Source organism: Ochotona curzoniae, unplaced genomic scaffold (genome assembly GCF_017591425.1).
Source record: "Ochotona curzoniae isolate NIBS_2020 unplaced genomic scaffold, NIBS_Ocur_1.0 contig_2723, whole genome shotgun sequence".
In the NCBI taxonomy this organism is placed as follows: Eukaryota; Metazoa; Chordata; class Mammalia; order Lagomorpha; family Ochotonidae; genus Ochotona; species Ochotona curzoniae.
In genome coordinates, this window is record NW_024465573.1 from 1,812,734 (window position 1) to 1,832,497 (window position 19,764).

General features: G+C 41.8%; 3 protein-coding genes across 3 annotated transcripts; all 3 read right to left on the reverse strand.

Moving 5' to 3' along the window:
* Positions 1–948, reverse strand: LOC121153949 (olfactory receptor 145-like). Its single transcript, XM_040976708.1, has one exon. The coding sequence runs from the start codon at positions 931–933 to the stop codon at positions 1–3; it is 933 nt and encodes a 310-aa protein (XP_040832642.1). The 5' UTR covers positions 934–948.
* A 5,107-nt stretch (positions 949–6,055) lies between these two features.
* LOC121153950 (olfactory receptor 145-like) lies at positions 6,056–6,997 on the reverse strand. Its single transcript, XM_040976709.1, has one exon. It carries the CDS (start codon positions 6,989–6,991, stop codon positions 6,056–6,058), a length of 936 nt encoding a protein of 311 aa, XP_040832643.1. The 5' UTR covers positions 6,992–6,997.
* Positions 6,998–18,610: 11,613 nt separating this feature from the next.
* Positions 18,611–19,561, reverse strand: LOC121153951 (olfactory receptor 8B8-like). The gene has a single exon (XM_040976710.1). The coding sequence runs from the start codon at positions 19,553–19,555 to the stop codon at positions 18,611–18,613; it is 945 nt and encodes a 314-aa protein (XP_040832644.1). The 5' UTR covers positions 19,556–19,561.
* Between the last annotated feature and the right edge of the window lie 203 nt (positions 19,562–19,764).

Consider the following 19,764-nt stretch of genomic DNA (forward strand, 5'->3'; position numbering starts at 1 on the left):
CTAGAAAAAGATGCTTTTCTTTAAAGTCTTTCTCAATGCAACATGTATGTCTTTGTTCCTCAAACTATAAATGAAAGGATTCAACATCGGTCCCACAATGGTGTAAAAAATAGTACACACTTTATCATGAGCCAGAGAACCTGCAGGAGAAGGCCTAAGGAACATAAATGCCCCAGATCCAAAAAAAAAGCCAGCAGCAATTATGTGTGAGCTACAAGTACTGAAAGCTTTGGATCTGCCATGGGCAGAATCCATGTGAAGGATGGTGGAGAGGATCATAGTGTAAGACATAAAGAGGGTGAGACAGGGCACGGATACATTGATGCCCACCACAATGAAAACCACCAGCTCATTGATGTAGGTGCTTGTACAGGACAGCTGGAGAAGTGGATGAATATCACATGCAAAATGGTTGATGACGTTGCCATCACAGAAGGTGAGTCTCAGCATGCTTCCAGTGTGGGCCATGGCACCAGCAAACCCCATTGCATACACACCTGTTGTCAGCATGAAACAGACCTGAGGAGACATGGTGACGTTGTACAGCAGGGGCTTGCAGATGGCCACATAGCGGTCATAGGCCATTGATGTCAAAATGCAACACTCATCAATTACAAAAAAAGAAGAGAAAAAGAGCTGAGTCATGCACTCAGCATAGGGGATGACATTCTCTTTCACAAAACTTATCAGCATTCTAGGGGTTATGACACAGGAGTAGCAGAGATCCACTAAGGAAAGGTTGAAGAGAAAGTAGTACATGGGAGTGTGCAGGTGAGAGTTCAGAACAATGAGAACAATCAAGCCCAGGTTCCCCACCACAGTCATGACATAGATGCCTAAGAACAGGAAGAAGAGGGGCAGCTGCAGCTCTGGCTGTTGTGTCAATCCCAGCAGGATAAACTCAGTCGCAGAAGAGTCATTTCCTGAGACCATTCTTCCGCCAGAAATAACTGTAAGAAAAGGAAAAGAGAAATAATAAAATACATACTCAACAGACTTCAGTCTGCTTAGACAGAGATACACAGAAGGTAATGTACTCTTGTTGGACCCACAATGGACCAGTGAAATCAAGCACTCTCTGTGTGACTTCATTCCTACATGCTTTAACTTGGTGAATGCGTAAACATGACCATCAAAAAAACTACTGGCATTTTCCATCAGAAGCAGATTTAGGAACTCTGATCCCTGTTGACTCATAGCACAGATCCAGTTCACCTCTTCATTAGGGTCACTTGTGGTCTGAATGAAAGAACATGGTACATCCTGCATCATCCTTGGTTGTCACAGACAAAACCTGGAGGCAAAATGCAGAAGAGATAACGTCAACACTCACTGGTTGACATCACAAGTCAAGGGAGAATCAGTTTCACTCTAGTTAATTTGGAGAGTTATTAAAACTCTGTTTAATACAGTGGGGAAATCAGCTTCTAGCAACTTAGGAGTGAACATCCCAAAGAAGAGATTTGCATTTATATTGAGCTAGTGAGTCACTGAGAGATCCAAAGCACAGTGCTCAGGCTCCCAGGCTCTAGGACTCCATGAGGCAAGCAGATCACAGTTCCTCCCAGTGACTCTGCCAAGCACTTAAACAGTCTTGAGGCTTTTAAATAGCATCTACCAGTGCCAACTGAGCCACTGGCGCACATGACCCAGAGAGTTTTATGGGTTAGAAGATCCTGGGGATCTCATTAAAAATTGAAAGATGTGCTTAAGCAGTGTTTCCCCAGGGGTCAAGCTTCAAAGCAAACAAAATTAACTACTGAGCCCTTACTGCCTGGTACATCATGACACTGACTTTTTGATGGAATTCCAATGTAAACATGTTTGCACTCCCAACCACCAGGATAGTAATAATCTCAGAAAGAGACAGGATGATCTATCCTGCATTCACATTGCATCTTCATTTGTGAAACGATGTTAATTTATATCTTTATCTTTTTTTTCCTATGACATATAAGCATACATTCTACTTCCAACATCACTTAAATTCAAGCTCCTAAGTAGCAGGCAGTTGCCCATTTCCTTCTATGTTATTTGTGTAGCAACTTTGATGAATATGTGAAGAATTTGTACTCAATAAATACCTGCCACATAGATTAGATACTCCATAAATAAATGAATGGGTGAATGGCAATCTCCTTTACACCTTTCCTGTTACCTACCTGTGATCTTGCAATGAAGCCTTGTTCCTCAAGCAAAGACTTATATAGCTTCCATATTATGGCTATATACCTGCATGTAGTGCAGGGAAAAAGAAAAAAAAACAATAAAAACATGAATAGATCCTGTGAATGCTTTAGAGGAACTTTGGAGTACAGGTAATGAATACGTGAAAAGCTTACATTTCCCACCTGTCTGAACTTCACACAGAATGGGAACAGGTTCTCCAAGAAGTCTCACTGCATTTTCCCACAGGATTACAAAAACATAAAATCAGACCAAGGATACACTTGGGTCAGTATACAAAGCTCTCAAGTACAAAAACCAAGAGTCTATTCATTATAAAAAGCTACCAGGAGATGCTCAATATTTTTAGCTATTTTGGGGCACAAAATACTAATAGTCACTGCAATGCAAAAAATAAATTACAAATATAGTCAATAATACAAATAATAAATTACAAATACAAATAGTCACTGCAATGTAAAAAATAACATGGAGGGAAATTAAAGGAATGAGCTTCAGGTAGCAAATATATTTGTAATTCACTAACATGTGAATGCTTTTCTACAAAAAGTATTGTTTTATGAAAGAAATACAGAAGATGTATTTTAAGGAAATGATCATAGGAATATCTCATAATTGGGATTAGAAATAGACACAAACATATAGATACCAATAATGTGCTTGAGCAAAACATCGCTACAGAGACTGGAACCTTGGCAGAGCAGTATCTATCATCTGCTGTGATGGGATCCCATTCAGGGGCTGTTTCACATTCTGGCTGTTCCACTTCTAATCCAGCTCCATGCTTATGGCTTGGGAAAGCAGCAGAAAATGGCTCAAGTTCTTGGGGCCCCATGGCCCACATGGGAAACTCAGAAGATACTGGCTCTTAAATCAAACCTGCTGGACCATGGCTCTTTCGATCATTTAAGGAGTGAACGAGTAGTTGGGAGATCTTTCTGTTTCTCCTTTTCTTTCTGTAACTGTCTTTTAATGAAAAAGAAAATAAGTCTTTTGGAAAATGATGTTGGTAGAAACAAGAATAAGATTTAAAAGGTGAAAATATTGACAAAAATGTATGCAATCAGTCTTGAGTGTGGTGGTCTTCTCTCAGCCAACTAGTCATCCAAGTAGAAATGCCCAAATACAGGTAATTTTAAATGTTAGAATGTGGAGAAATCATAGGTGACAACTTCTAGAAAAATTCAAATCTTGAGATTATTTTTTTTTTATTGTTCCTTACATTGTATTATGTAGTACAGTTTTATAGGCGCTGGGGATCCCCCCCACCCCTCCCATACCCCTCCCCCCATGGTGGATTCCTCCACCTTGTTGCATAACCATAGTTCAAGTTCAGTTGAGATTCATTGCTTGCAAACACATGCCTAGCATAAAGTTCAGCGTCTTATTGTCCAGATAAGTTCAGTGGCCTCTTGGGGAGACCTTCTATGGTCTGAAGATAGGTCTAACAGAGTAAAGATCTGGTCAGTTAAAAGCCCCAACAAGGCCTCAGTATCAATATACAACATTATGGAATTAATTGACATAGTAATGGGTAGACAATATGTTAAAAATAATGCAAGTTCCATTCTTCGAAACATCTGGGTTGAGACAGTATCAATGACAGGTTCAAAAAATAACCAACAATCAAACAAAAAATTACAGGTTAAATCAAGGCAAACATGTGGTATCTAATCTTTTGGGATTCACTCATTTCCCTTAGCATTATAGTTTCCAGTTGTGCCCATTTAGCCACAAAGAACTGCATTTTGTTTTTTTTAATAGCTGAGTAGTATTCCATGGAGTAGATGAACCAAAGCTTTCTTATCCAATCTTCTGCTGATGGGCATTTCGGTTGCTTCCATGTTTTTGCAATTACTGATTGTGCTGCAATGAACATAGGGATGCATGTTGGTTTGTCGTAAAACAGGTGTTTTGGATATATTCCAAACCTCAAAAGATGGAATAACATCCCGTGCTCCTGGATAGGCAAAATCAATATCATTAAAATGTCTATACTACCACAAGCAATATACATTTTCAACGCAATTCCAATCAAATTGCCCAAAACATTCTTCACGGAACTGGATACAATGATTCAAGAGTTCATCTGGAAACACAAAAAACCACGAATAGCTAGAACCATCCTGAAAAATAAGAAGTTAGCAGGGGGAATCACAATCCCGGACCTCTGGACATACTATAGAGCAGTGGTTATCAAAACAGCCTGGTACTGGCACAAAGACAGAAAGGAAGATCAATGGAATAGAATAGAAGCACCAAAAGGGAACCCACACAAATACAGCCAATTAATCTTTGACAAAAAGACCAATGACAACTCAAGCAAGTGGGAAGGCCTCTTTAGTAAATGTTGTTGGGACAACTGGCTGATAGCCTGTAGAAACAAAAAGATAGAAAAAAATTTTTTTGCTTTTCTTTTTTAAGATCTATCAATTTTTTTAAAAAGTCAGAATTACAAACTGTGTACATTGGTTGGGGTGAGGTGCAAAGAGAGAGAGAGACATCTTTAATCCACTGATTCACTTCCCAAGTGGCTACAACATCTATACCAGACTAGATAAAGAAAGACACTTTATCTGCATTCCCCATAGGAGTGGCTGAGGCAAAGTACTTCAGTCATCTTCTTTTGAGGCTTTTTCCAGGCCATAAGTAGGTGGTTGACCAATAAGTGGAGCAGCCTAGGCTAGAACCAATGCCCATATGGTAGCCCTCTCCACCACATCACAGCCACAGTGCCCGCACACACAGCTGGAGTCACTACCTCTGGGACCTGGCCCCAGCAGCCTCTGCATGGAATGCTCCTGTGCATGCATCCCTTTTGTCCTCAGCACTCAGGATACTCACCAGCACCTCCTCACAAAGACCCTTCCTAAACACCCACTCTAAAGTAGCTCACACGTACTCTCTGTATCATCACCTCCATGTGATCATTCTGCATAACCTCCCCATCACATGTCCTCACATGCATGTCTCCTCAAGAGCACCTGCCCTTCATCTGTATCTGTCTAAACAATCAGCCCTCTGAGACCTCACACATTCCATCTTTATCATCCTTCAGATCATAGAAATTAGAAACACCTGGTACAGGGTAGCTACACATCAAGCATTTCCTTACTAAATACTATATTATTTATGCCATGCAATCTTCTGGTTTAAATAATGAATAAAAATATGAAAAAAGGCTGATAATGATGGGTTAGAGTTTGAAATCTATTTAGGAAGAAAATGATATCTGTAATAATCATTTGTAAACATTTATAATAAAATTCTCAATGAACACATACCATGATCAAATACTTATGCCCCTGCACTGAAATCCAACCAATAAAACATTTTTCTTACCTGCCTAAAAAAGTTATTTCTATTCCCTCTACTGAAAAGAATATTTTTCCTCTCCATTTCTCACCATCCTCAGAGAGAACAGAGAGATTGCACCATATCCTTGAATGTCGAAAGCAAAACCCATTCTACTGCTCATGTGGAAATGAAGCATTCTCACAGAACAAATGCCCTGGTAACAATTAATGAGGACTGCAACATTGAGAACACAGGAGTGTGTCTACATTCATCAACATGTGGTAACTCCATGAGCACAGCTTCATTTAATTCTGGATCACTCTGAGTCAAAACATTCACAATCTTTTTTGGTGTATTTATTGTGCAACTTAGCTACTAAAACACACACATTTTAAAGGCTAACACTCCATTTTTCACACTGTATGCACTTGTGATTAATGTAACCAAATAAATCTTTCCTATTATCTAAATCATGTGCATTTTTATTTCAATTTTAAAATATTTTTCAGAGACTTATGTATCACCTGATAAACCAAGAACTGACATGACTGACACGTATAATTATACATATTCAAAAAAAGACCATTTTCTTCTTTAACGTCTTATTCAATGCAACATGTACATCTTTGTTCCTCAAGCTATAAATGACAGGATTCATCATTGGACACACAATGGTGTAAAAAATAGAAAATACTTTTCCTTGAGCCAGAGAATCACCAGGAAAAGGCTTGAAGTATGTAAGTGCTGCTGATCCAAAGAAAAGACACACAGTTATTATGTGGGAGCTACAGGTACTGAACGCTTTGGACCTGGCATTGGAAGAACGGATGTGCAGGATGCTACAGAGGATCCGGCTATAGGAAACAAAGAGAGTGACATTGGCCACAGCTGTGTTGATTCCCAGCCCAACAAAAACCACCAACTCATTGATGTAGGTGCTTGTGCATGAGAGCTGGAGGAGAGGAGGGATGTCACACATGTAATGACTGACAATGTTGTCATCACAGAAGGTGAGTTTCACCATGCTTCCAGTGTGGGCCACAGCATTCACAAACCCCATTGCATATACCCACACTGTCAACACAAGGCAGATCTGAGGAGACATGATGACCTTGTACAGCAGGGGCTTGCAGATGGCCACATAACGGTCATAGGCCATCACTGTCAAGATATAACTCTCATCAATTACAAAGAAGCAGAAGAAAAAGAGTTGAGTCATGCACTCAGCATAGGGGATGACATTCTCTTTCACAAAACTTATCAGCATTCTGGGTATGATGACACAGGAGTAGCAGAGATCCACAAAGGAAAGGTTAAAGAGAAAGTAGTACATGGGAGTGTGCAGGTGAGAGTTCAGAACAATGAGAATAATCAAGCCCAGGTTCCCCACCACAGCCACGACATAGATGCCTAAGAACAGGAAGAAGAGGGGCAGCTGCAGCTCTGGCTGTTGTATCAATCCCTGCAGGATAAACTCAGTCACTGAAGAGTCATTTTCTGAGGCCATTCTTCCCTCAGATGTCTCTGTGAGAAGTGGAAAAACAGAAGCATTAGAGCAGCAAAACTCAGCTCATCACCAACCTGATATACTAGGAATGTGTTCTAGATGGGGGAATGAACTGAATCAAGAATTATGAGAATATTCATTTGCCCCTCTTACAAATCAAAGAGAATCCTTAAAGTTGAATTCCAAGAAAGACCTACAAACAAATCTTTAGGAAGGAGATTAAGAAACTTTTCAAACGCTCGGGTACTACAGTGCCTCCAGTCCATTCTACCCTTCTAAGGTCAAACCTGACATCACAAAAGCAATGGACCATATGGAGGCATAAAGATTGTAAGGAGTTATCAGGAGAGATACAATCAACACACTCACCCTTTGACTTCAGGATTCAAAGACGACCTCCTATTCTGACAGAGAGGGAATTGCCATGGATGAGCATTGCAGTAAACAATCCAGAAAGAACATTACTTTTTTTTAAATTTTTTTTAATTAATTATATTGCATTATGTGACACAGTTTCATAGGCTCTGGGATCCAAGCACATTTCTTTCAGTCTCAACAAGTTTAGAACCATGGGAGCCACAGCAGCTTCTTCAGTCTCTGAAAAACTTTGAAACCATGTGTCACAACACTTTCTGGTGATGGTTTTCATCCGTGTCTCCTTGCCAGCATAGGCGATCACAAATGGGATTTGCCAGTACCAGAAAAGCTATTTGGTAGAATGACCCATGGGATTTTTATGAGCTAGGAAATCCTAGGGACCTTATTAGAGAGTTGAAAGACCTGTGTTTCTTCTCTTTCCCCCAAGGAGGTACAAGGGAGCTAATGCTCATTACCTGTCCTATATTTGCAAACAAGTTTATGACAATGGCATTCCCTGTTGGAATAACATTTTTCATACATTACTATTCCTACCAAATGAGTCATGTACCACTGCAGAAAACTGGTTGGCATTCCCTTCTTCTACATCATATCTCTCTGGATATGAAAAATTAAAATATTTGTTTCTTGTTCTGCTTCTTTCCATAACACGTAAACATGCTTTCTGCAGCCAAATATTAGCATCTGAGTTCCAAAAGAGCAGATGTAATATTTAATCCATTTATGAAATATCTACAAATCAGTAAGAAATAATTGGCACACATGTATTAGGTCCTCAATAAATACTTTATGATAAAAGAATGAAAGAATGATAATCCCTTCCCAAACATCCAAGCGCTTATAGCAAACTCTTCTCCCCTAACTAAGGGATTATATCGTATCTGTGTTATATTTCTAGACCTGAATGCAGCACAATCACGGTTGTGGCATGTGACATGTCATTTCTGATCTCTCAGAGAGCAGCCAAGAGAACTTCTAATAACAAGTAACAAAGAAGCAATTAGTGCAAGAATCACTGGTTTCCATCCTCTATGAACTTGCAGTCTCTCCAAATGTCTCAGTGTATGCCACCACAGGCACAGATCTGACGATCAAAGACAGCTTTGGGTCAGCAGAGGGAGCTCTCAAGGGTGAAAAACCAAGGGTAAATTCACCATAGAAGGACAACAGGAGCCACTCAAGACTTTCACTTTTACTTTTAGGCAACAACACTCAATAATAGTCAAAGTGTATAACTAGAAAGATTAATATGGTAATAACTTCAAAAGAAAAATTGTATCGATAATTCATCATCCCATGAATGATTTTCCACAAAGCAGAGTAACTGAATTAGTAACACAATTGTAATTCCAAAAACACATTTATGCAAATGACATTACAATGGAAGATTTCTCACAACTGCTCACACCTCGTATGAAAAATAGGTCTGGGCATCAACCCAACTGAGCCATGTATGTGGGTACGGACAAGCCGTGTCTGGGCTGAAACATCCAGCAGCACTAACCAGAAGGGGTTGAAGGCCAGTAAAGAAAAGTTGTTGCTCCTGCTAGGACAGGCAATGAATTGAGTGGTACTGGCCAACTGACCCACTGGTATGCATGAATCCTGGGATCCGGAGGGGGTCTGAGGGAGGAGTCTTAGCGAATCCTCTGACAGGACACTGATCCTCCTAATAAGCTCAAAAAGCACGGAAGGAAACAGTCCAGAAAGGTGCACCACTGGCATATATTTGACATGGTTTGTGGGCAGACCAGGCTGAGTCAGTCCACATCGTCCACTGGCAAATCTGAATGTCACAGCAGAGAGTGGATCAAGCCAGGTTCGGTTGCGACAAAAACAGGACACAACACAGAATACCAAGGTAAGGCTGCATGTGCGGGATGAGACCGCAGCACCCAACCAACACACGTAATAACCAGGAAGTGGGGCAGAGCCAACAGGGGAATAAGGGGTGATCCCTTTGTTGGATAGCTACTCCCACGGGAGAGCATGAGTTGGGACCAAACAAGGTAGGGCTGCAGTACCTGTGCGCCTCATGGACCAGATCAGGGAAGAGTCAAGAAGGGCTGGCTATTCCTACTAGTGTCAACAAAACTGGAGAGGGTGAGAGCGGTCGGGACTTAGCCGGAGCAGAAGTTGGTACAAGCGGCCATTACTGCAAGTCCAATCATAGGGCCACCTGGAGAGAGCACAAACCGAGAATGCTAGTGACCTGGGAGGGAAATAGTGGGCTCCCCCCTCTTGGATTAATACTCTGGTGTGGATAGACAGAAAGGCACTCAACAGCATCTGTGAGCACTAGACAGTTGAGCTGGTTGGATAGAACTAAGCTCCAATACCCCTCGACATCTACGAGAGCCCAATGGGATACGGGGCAGACTGAACTAGGCTGCTACACATGCTAGCTAATCAGGACAGGGGCGGGCCAGGTGGGGGTTATTTGGGATTGCTTCCACTAGGCTACAGCTCCCAGAGGTTGATGTGATGGCTGAATAAGTGACGAATGGAACCAGGAAGGACTGCAATACCCATTGATTCCAGTGGAAGTCGAGGCTCAAGACGGAACCAACCCAGCAATTGAAGCCATCAGCTGAACGAGGAACAGAGAAGGTCTCCCCAAGAAGCCGTTAAACTTATCTGGACTATAAAATGCTGGACTCTATGCTTGGTATATGCTTGCAATGAAAAAATTCAACTGAACTTGAACTACGGTTACACAACAAGGTGGAGGATTCCACCATGGGGCAGGGTTAGGGGAGGGATGGGGGGAATACCAGTACCTATAAAATGGTGTCACATAATACAATGTAATTAATACAATTTTTTTTAAAATAAACTGAATAAAACATATTTTTTTCAAAAAAAGAAAAGAAGAAAAATAGACAAGAATGCCCCTCAAAGAGAGAAGCCTATTGCTTTGCATAAATTCTATCATTCTTACAACCAGAAGAAACACAGAAAAGAATGAATTCTTTAAAATTTGCACTATCAGATTTGTTTGTCCTGGACAAGCAAATTTTCAAGGAAAATCAAATACAAGTAAGTCATTGACCAATGAAAGGAAAAGGAGAAAGGTTTCAATTTGGAAAATGCCTAGGGATAGTTTCCATTCATATTTCAATATGCTATGAGTACAGAAGAGGAGATATGCGACCTAGAGTTTGGAATTGATTGGAACCTCAGAATCCCCCTTTGAAGAATCCAGGTTCAATTCAAGGCTGTTGACCAGCTGTGGTGAATAGGGACTGTAAGAGACAACAATAAGGGCTCAAGTTGTTGAACTTCTGTCAAGTATTGAACTCCTGGTTCCAAGCTTTAAGGATCTGGCCATTTAAGCAATTTAATAAGTAAATCAGTGGGTATGAGTTCTTAAATTCATGTACTCTCCCTCTCTGTCTCTTCCCTGAAGATTCTTTCATCAATAATTAATTGTTTAAAATGCAGCCATGGGAATATTTGAGTAAATAGGAAAACACAAGAAGGGCAGAAGTCCCATAGGGATGCAGGGTCCCAAGGCTTTGGGCCATCCTTGACTGTTTTCCCAGGCCACAAGCAGGGAGCTGGATGGGAAGCTGGGCCACCGGCAATAAAACCGGTGCCTATATGGGGTCCCGGGCATGCAAGATGAGGACTTTAACCATTATGTTATCATGCTGGGCCCCATTTCTTCTTCTCCTCTTTTGCCTTCTCTTTTCTCTCTGTTCTGTTTCATCTACCCATTAATTACAGAATATCTTCCCAAGCAAAGCATCCCAAGCATGTATTGATAAGTTGCTGATGTTCTGCCTCTGAAATACAAACCATTTACATCCTGTTTTAACCATCTGCTTGCACATGTGTCCATGTCTCCTTTACTGAGGAATATTGGGAGCTTATAGCTAAGTCTCCTACAACAAGAATTAAAAGCTCAAGAACTTGGATCATCTGCTTGACACATTTCAAAACTTTGTAGGCACCTGGTGTTATGAATGTCCCTTTCAGTACTGTCTTGGCCACATCCCATGAATTTTAGTATTTTTGTTTTCATTGTCATTCTTCATAGAACTTCTGTTGTTGTTTCTCTCTTTCTTTCTCTCTCTCTCTCTCTTATTGATTCCTCAGTGCCACATGAGTCATGCAGTAGCAGTGTTTTTTTCACAAAGCATTTTGATCATCTTGTTTTTCATTGCCTTAGCAACACTGGTCATTCTGTAACATGTTATTTAGCTTCATGTTGCTGTGCATTAACTATTCTTCCTGTTGTGCATTTTGCTTTCTGGCTTTTTTATACAAGGACATATATATATAGCTACAGTATAACAGAGGCTATCACATCCAGATGTGAAGACACATTGCAGTATGCATCTCTACATCTGAGTCAAAGATAGACACTGCTAAATATACCCTGAAAATAAGGTACTAACTCCTCGTCATTATCCATACCTATATATCAGTATACACTTGAATGATGGACCTATGATTGTTCATGAAGGACTACACAATGTAATAATAAAGGGAAATCAGTAGGGAGAGGTGATTTGAAGAGGGGAAGTAGAACATTTAAGAGCCTATGGAACAGTATCATAAAAAAAACCATTAAAAATAAAAATTAAAATAATCAAGACTCCCAGTTCTCTAAGGCCTGGCAGGCTACCATCTTGGCAGTTGTATCAGCTAGGTTATTCACTTTAAGATCTGAGCACATGTCCTATTGACATTCCTGACAGTGAGTTGCCACGATTGCTTTGGGCATCAATGCTGAGTGTAGTAATTTTTACATCTTCTCATAATATTGAATTGAAAAACTCTTTTCACTGGGGAGACGCCCTTCCTTTGTGGCTGGCAAAAATTCTCACTATGGATTGAGCTGTTTCCCTAACATATTGCAGTCTTCACACCCACTGCCTCTTCATGTGACTCAGGCCTTTAAAGAAGTAACTGAATTAGGTCACATTGTTATTATTATAACCAAACTGCTTTATGCCCTTGTAAAATAAGAAACAGATGTGCACAGTCAAGCAGTGGCGAGTAATCGATAGAAGAAATAGCCTGTGAGGATTCAGGGCAGGGCAGCTCTGCGATCAAGAAGAAACACCTAAGGAGAAACCAAATGTGCCAACCACTAACTCCAAAACTGGGAGAGGATAAGTTCTGTCCATGTAGTCACTCAATCTGTCATATGTTGTTGTGGTAAGATTAGCAAGCTAATATACTCATATGTGTGTGTTATATTATTCATCTATAATATAGTTTTACAGGTATACACTTAAATATATATTGAATATATATTAGATTATATATAATGTATAAATCTATTATATGTGTATAATATATATAGCACACACATATATGATGATATTAGCTTGCTAATATTTGATTACATGTTATATATTATATATTAATATGTACATGTTATATATATTTACATGTAGCAAATAAATAAATTATATATTATATATAGTCAAATATACATACATATATAGAACAAACACAGAAGTCAAACAATGATGACTTGGAAACACTGACTTTTAATCAAAGAAATTGAATGAATGAAGTCTAGTTATATGGAAAAGAATTTGTGTTCTTATTGAACTAGTCTGAATACAAAGTATTTATTTCATGTTTTAATCTAGAGATGTATTTTGCTTTGACTATTTATAAATTCATTATTTTAGTTTGTAAAATAACCTGAAAAAAATAGAACCTAGATAATAGGACTGGGGTTCAGCATCTACTGGAGCAATCCCAGTTACCATCAAGAATAGGGGCAAGAGGCATGCTGCCTCACGCTGATCTGCCAAATGCTCAGGCAGCCCAAGGGTTTCACCCTGTGCTGTTGTCACTCAGGCTATACAGCAGCATGCTCTGGCTGCTTAGGGCGGTAGATTTTCAGGGATCACCAGGTGATGACCTATGGATTCATGCCCCCATAAGGAATTATTGCTGAGGGACATCTTTGCTAAGGACACCTTACATGTAGGCAAGGAATGTTCCAGAAGGATTCTCAATGATAAGGCCACTGTACTCTAGGTAAGTGAGAGGACCTAGACATGATGGTTTGGAGTGGAGAGACTGGAAAACATTTATGGGTCAGTTTGATGCAAAGGCCCACCTGGGAGTTCTGAGCTGGGCTTGTTAGCATGGAATATTGCTAACCACCAATGCCAGCTCACACAAAAGCTATGGATGGGGGCCTATCTGGCAGGGTTAGATCCTAGTGAGCTCTGACAGTGAGTGTCAGAACAGTGGATGGGTGACTCAAGGCTGGGCCATGACACTAACCAGCACACAAGAGAACCAGGGGGTGGATTCTGTGGGGATATGTGGGCCTAATCCTATAGAAAGAGAAGTCCCATTGGTTAGCTTAAGAGTTGGAGTAGTAATGGGATGAGCTAGGCATGACCACAGAAACTGTCAACACTCATGGGTACTAAGGCTTGGAACAGGCTGGGCATGTCCAGGATGCAGCACCTGGATGCACACCCTAAAACAGGCTGTGGGGTGGGCTGGGCCACAATATTCACCAGTTCATATAAAGGCTGGGATGGAGATGGCAGGCTGTGCTGGGTGGTTCTCTGGCAGTGGGTCTGGGAGTGAGCCAAGTGGGTGAACCTGGGCAACTCCCCCATTGGGTCATAGCTCCCACTGGGGAGCATATGGGCCAGGCCTGGTGGATGCACAGGTTGGGTAAGGTAGCCCTATGCATTGGTAAGTGTGGGGGTTGGTTTTGGAAGGGGACAGACCAGACAGGTTTGAGCAGAACTTAGGCCACTGGCAATACAAAAACCAGGCTAGGGGTTAGGTCATTCCAGGCTAGGCTATCAAACCTATCAGTTTACATGAGCCTGGGATGGGAGCAGACTGAGCAGGGCCATGTAGCAGCACCCGCCATCAGTAGTTGGGACTGGGAGTAGGTCAGACCAGACCAAGCTACAGCATCCAAAGGCAAAGGCCAGGACAGGTAAGGTGCTATGCCAAGTTGGGTCAGAGATACCGCTGACACATGTGAGGTCTGTGACTGAGATTAAGCCTGGTTGGGAAGCTAAGGAGATGCCCTGCCTGAGTTGTGTAGCCAGAATGGGGGCTACAGTCTGGTATGGACATAGCTACAGTGTCCTTTAGCATGGATGTGGACTGGGTCTGGGGTGTGAAAGATTGAGCTAGATTCAGCACCCATTGGAGCTCGTGAGAACCAGGATTGGTGCAGGATGAGCTGGGCTAGGTCTCTGTCCCTGCTGACCCGTATATGAGCTGTATCTGGGTGTGCACCTGACTTGGCTGGGCTGCAACCCCCAACAGTAAAAACTGGAATGGGTGAAAGCCAGTCACAAAAGGCCACTGTTCCTACCAGAATGGAAGGTGGACTAAGTAGAGCTGGCCCATGGACCCATCTGTGAGTGCAAGATCTGACATTGACAGAGGTTTTAATGGAGGAGATTGGGGAGTTCCTCTTTTTGGACACAGCTCCTTCAGGTGAGTGCAAGAACCAAGACAGGAAGTAGCTCATATCCGGCTGGGCAACAGTCCCCATTGGCATACATTTGGCTCAGATCGGGGCCAAGCCAGGCTAGGCAAGTTCACATTACCTGCTGGTATATCTGAGAACCAGAATGATCTGTGGGTCATGCTGGACCGCAATACCAGCCAGTTTATATTAGGGCCAGCACTGGAGGCTGACTTAACTGGTCTGGACTAGGTGGTAACTCCCACCATTGTGAGCTTGAACTGGGGGAGGATGGTAGTGCCAACAGGCCGGGCCAGGCTATAGCACCTCCTGGCAAATGTCAAGGTGAGGCCGACCAAGCCAGACTGGGCTGCGATGTTAAACTAGCACATGCGATACTCGGGGGTAGGGAACAAACACAGTAGTGGAGCTGTGTGGAGCTCCCCTGCTGAACCACTACTCTCATTGGTGAGCATGAGAGCTGGGATCAGGGATAGACCAGACTGACCAGGGCTGTAACACCTGTTGGCCTGCATATGATTTGGACAGAGGGAAAGCCAGGCTGGATGGACTGTTTCTACTGGTGCATGCATAAGCAAGCATGGGAGAGGGATGGTTGGGCTTTACTGCAGCACCAGCTGGCAGATGCTAATACTGGGGGCAAATACTGTTAAGCTAAACTGCAGAACCACCTAGAGTGCAAGATCTGGGTGTGGGAATGGGACCATCAGGGAAACAGTGGTCACCTCCCTCTTGCGTTGCTACACTGACTGCTGAGCACAACAATCAGGACTAGAGCCGGTATAGCTAGACAGAGTGGTACCTACCAAGACCAGTGTGGACTGGATAGTGAGGTTGGTTGGGATGGACAAGGCTTAAATGCCAATGGACATATATGAGAGCAGAATGGAATGTGGACCAGTCTGCTGTACATATTGGCAAGCATGGGAACCAGGGCAGGGCACGTGCCTGGTGGGGCCTATTGTGAGTTGTTCCTACTAAGCTGCAGCTCCCACTGGTTTGGTTGGCTGCATTTGGTTGTGTGATAGCCAGGTGTGTACTGATCAGAATCAGGCTGGACTGCAACACCCATTAGTATGTGTAGAAAAAAGCCTGGAGACAGAACTGAGCCACCAGGCTGACTGGGGTGACAGACTGTGCCGGACCCTGTATTGGCAAGTACACACAAGAATCAGATCTGGAACCATCTCAAATATGATTTCTCTGGGGATTCCCTCAACTGAGCCAATAGACTCAGAACCCCAACAATAGAGAGAATTGTAGGTTCCATGGTCTGATCATGGAGTACATGTATCAGCTGGGCCCCTCAGTGACTTAGACAAAGCAGTGAACAGTATTGCCAGTTGCACATGGAAGATATGGTAGTACATTAGAACCTAAACAGGACACCTGATACGATAACGCAGGTTGGAGGACAGAACAAATTGATCAATTACCCAAGCCAAATGTTGGCAGTGAAAATCTAGACAAATGGAGAATCTAAAGTGGGCTATGTCAACCAGTGAATTCTACACACATTTCATTGTGCTTGAAGTGGTGAGATCAGCAGCAATTCAGAACAGTTAAACAATCGAAACTACCTGAGCAGGACCCTTGGAGCATGCCCCACATCAGGAATCTAGGGGATGGCATCGGGAGGATGGGGTGGCTTCTCCCTTTATACTCTTCCCCCTTCAAACGGATACAGGAATTTAAAGAGAGAATGTAGAAACAATGTTCTTACCCACTTTCCTCTAACCCTTGACACTTTGCACCCTAATTAACTGTGCAAAACTATCAAAACAAACAAACAAAAAAAAAAAACTAGGACTCAAGATCTAACACCTGCAATAGAGATGGTTCCCCAGTGTGTGGGGCCCTTCCAGTGTGTTGCTCAGCATCTCTTGCTCATTCCAATTTCCTCATCTTTAAAACAACACAAAAGGCCATCATGGCATTTCACTTGCTCATTTCTTTAAAGACATTTGACACACAATGAGTCTCTGGGGGCTGCAGCTGAGGCAACTTAATTTTACGGAAATGCACCTATATGTATATCAATATTTATTAACGAAAGAGATTTATACTACATTGAAATGTCACTGAAGATTTCAGTATAGACAGATTAAAGCTTGACATTTTGTGGGCTTTTTAATTTTATCTTTGTGTTTTAAGATCTGTATATTTAATGAAGGGTCGAAATAGCTAAGTTGGGAGAGTATTAGACTGAAGATCTGTATATTTATTTGAAAGTAACACTTACCCAAACTTAGGTTAGGGTGAAGCAGAGAGAGAAAGAGAAACATATTTCCTCCACTGTTTCACCTCCCAAATGGCCACAAAAGCTATACGAGAACCAAGCTGGAGAAAGCCAATTCATCTGGGTCTCCAATAGAACAGACATCTTTTGAGGCTTTTTCCAGGCCATAAGAAGGTGGTTGACCAATAAGTGGAGCAGCCTAGGCCAGAACCAATGCCCATATGGTAGCCCTTTCCACCACATCACAGCCACAGTGCCCACACACACAGCTGGAGGTCACCTCCTCTAGGACCTGGCCCCAGCAACCTCTGCATGGAATGCTCCTGTGCATGCATCCCTTTTGTCCTCAGCACTCAGGATACTCACCAGCACCTCCTCACAAAGACCCTTCCTAAACACCCACTCTAAAGTAGCTCACACATACTCTCTGTATCATCACCTTCATGTGATCATTCTGCATAACCTCCCCATCACATGTCCTCACATGCATGTCTCCTCAAGAGCACCTGCCCTTCATCTGTATCTGTCTAAACAATCAGCCCTCTGAGACCTCACACATTCCATCTTTATCATCCTTCAGATCATAGAAATTAGAAACACCTGGTACAGGGTAGATACACATCAAGCATTTCCTTACTAAATACTACATTATTTATGCCATGTAATCTTCTGGTTTAAATAATGAATGAACGAAGGAATCTCAACTAAACTTGAACTGTGGTTATGCAGCAAGGTGGAGGAATCCACCATGGATGGAGGGTTGTGGGAGGGGTGGGGGGAATCCCAATACCTATAAAACGGTTTCACATAATACAATGTAACTAACAATAAAAAAATAATAATGAATGAAAAATACGAGAAAAGACTGATAATGATGTTAGAGTTTGAAATTTATTTAGGAAGAAAATGATTTCTGTAACAAGCATTTGTAAAAATTTATAATAAAGTCTTGCCAAATGAAAACACAGGATGTCCAAATACTTACGCACCTGCTCTGAGATCCATGCTATAGAAAGTTTGGTGTGTGTGAGTGTGCTATTCCATACAGTTATGTGTTTCGTGTACTTGACCAGGACCATAAGTACATATTCCTTCTCTATGTCTCATGATCTCCAGAGATAAAGCAGTGAACAGTCCAGATACCAAAGTGGGAAAAACATCACCCCCAGTTCACTTTGTGTGGAAATAGAGCAATGCCAAAAAATAAACATGTGGTAACAATCAGAGAGAGGGCTCTGGCATTAAGAATACACATATGTATCTAAGTTCATCAACCTGATAAAACCATGAACACAACTTCACTGCAAGTCTAGATGAGTCTGAGAAAAAACATTCACAATTTTTTTGGTGTGATTATATGCAAGTTTTTCCTCTGAAAACACACCTATATTGAAAGGCTGACATTCTACTGGGTCACATTGACTTGACTTGTGATTAATGCAATTAAATAAATTTTTCCTATTATCCAAATCATGTGCATTTGTAATCTCTTAATCTTTTCCTCAAGGATTTTTGTATCATTTGATCAACCAAAAACTGACATAACTGACATGCATAGCTATACATATTCAAAAAAAGACCATTTTCTTCTGAACATCTTATTCAATGCAACATGCACATCTTTGTTCCTCAAGCTATAAATGACAGGATTCATCATTGGACACACAATGGTGTAAAAAATAGAAAATACTTTTCCTTGAGCCAGAGATTCACCAGGAAGAGGCTTGAAGTATGTAAGTGCTGCCGATCCAAAGAAAAGACACACAGTTATTATGTGGGAGCTACAGGTACTGAACGCTTTGGACCTGGCATTGGAAGAACGGATGTGCAGGATGCTACAGAGGATCCGGCTATAGGAAACAAAGAGAGTGACACTGGGCACGGCTGTGTTGATTCCCAACACAACAAAAATCACCAACTCATTGATGTAGGTGCTTGTGCATGAGAGCTGGAGTAGAGGAGCAATGTCACACATGTAATGATTGATGATGTTGTCATCACAGAAGGTGAGTCGCAGCATGCATGTAGTGTGGACCGCAGCACCCACAAACCCCATTGCATATGCCCAAACTGTCAACACAAGGCAGATCTGAGGAGACATGATGACCTTGTACAGCAGGGGCTTGCAGATGGCCACATAACGGTCATAAGCCATTGATGTCAAGATGCAACACTCATCAATTACAAAGAAACCAAAGAAAAAGAGTTGAGTCATGCACTCAGCATAGGGGATGACATTTTCTTTCACAAAACTTATCAGCATTCTGGGTATGATGACACAGGAGTAGCAGAGGTCCACAAAGGAAAGGTTGAAGAGAAAGTAGTACATGGGAGTGTGCAGGTGAGAGTTCAGAACAATGAGAACAATCAGGCCCAGGTTCCCCACCACAGCCATGACATAGATGCCTAAGAACAGGAAGAAGAGGGGCAGCTGCAGCTCTGGCTGTTGTGTTAATCCCAGCAGGACAAACTCAGTCACTGAAGAGTCATTTTCTGAGGCCATTCTTCCCTCAGATGTCTCTGTGAGAAGTGGAAAAACAGAGGCATTAGAGCAGCAAAACTCAGCTCATCACCAGCCTGATATACTAGGAATGTGTTCTAGATGGGGGAATGAACTGAATCAAGAATTATGATCATTTTCATTTACCTCTCTTACAAATCAAAGAGAAACCTTAAAGTTGAATTCCAAGAAAGACCTACAAACGATTCTGT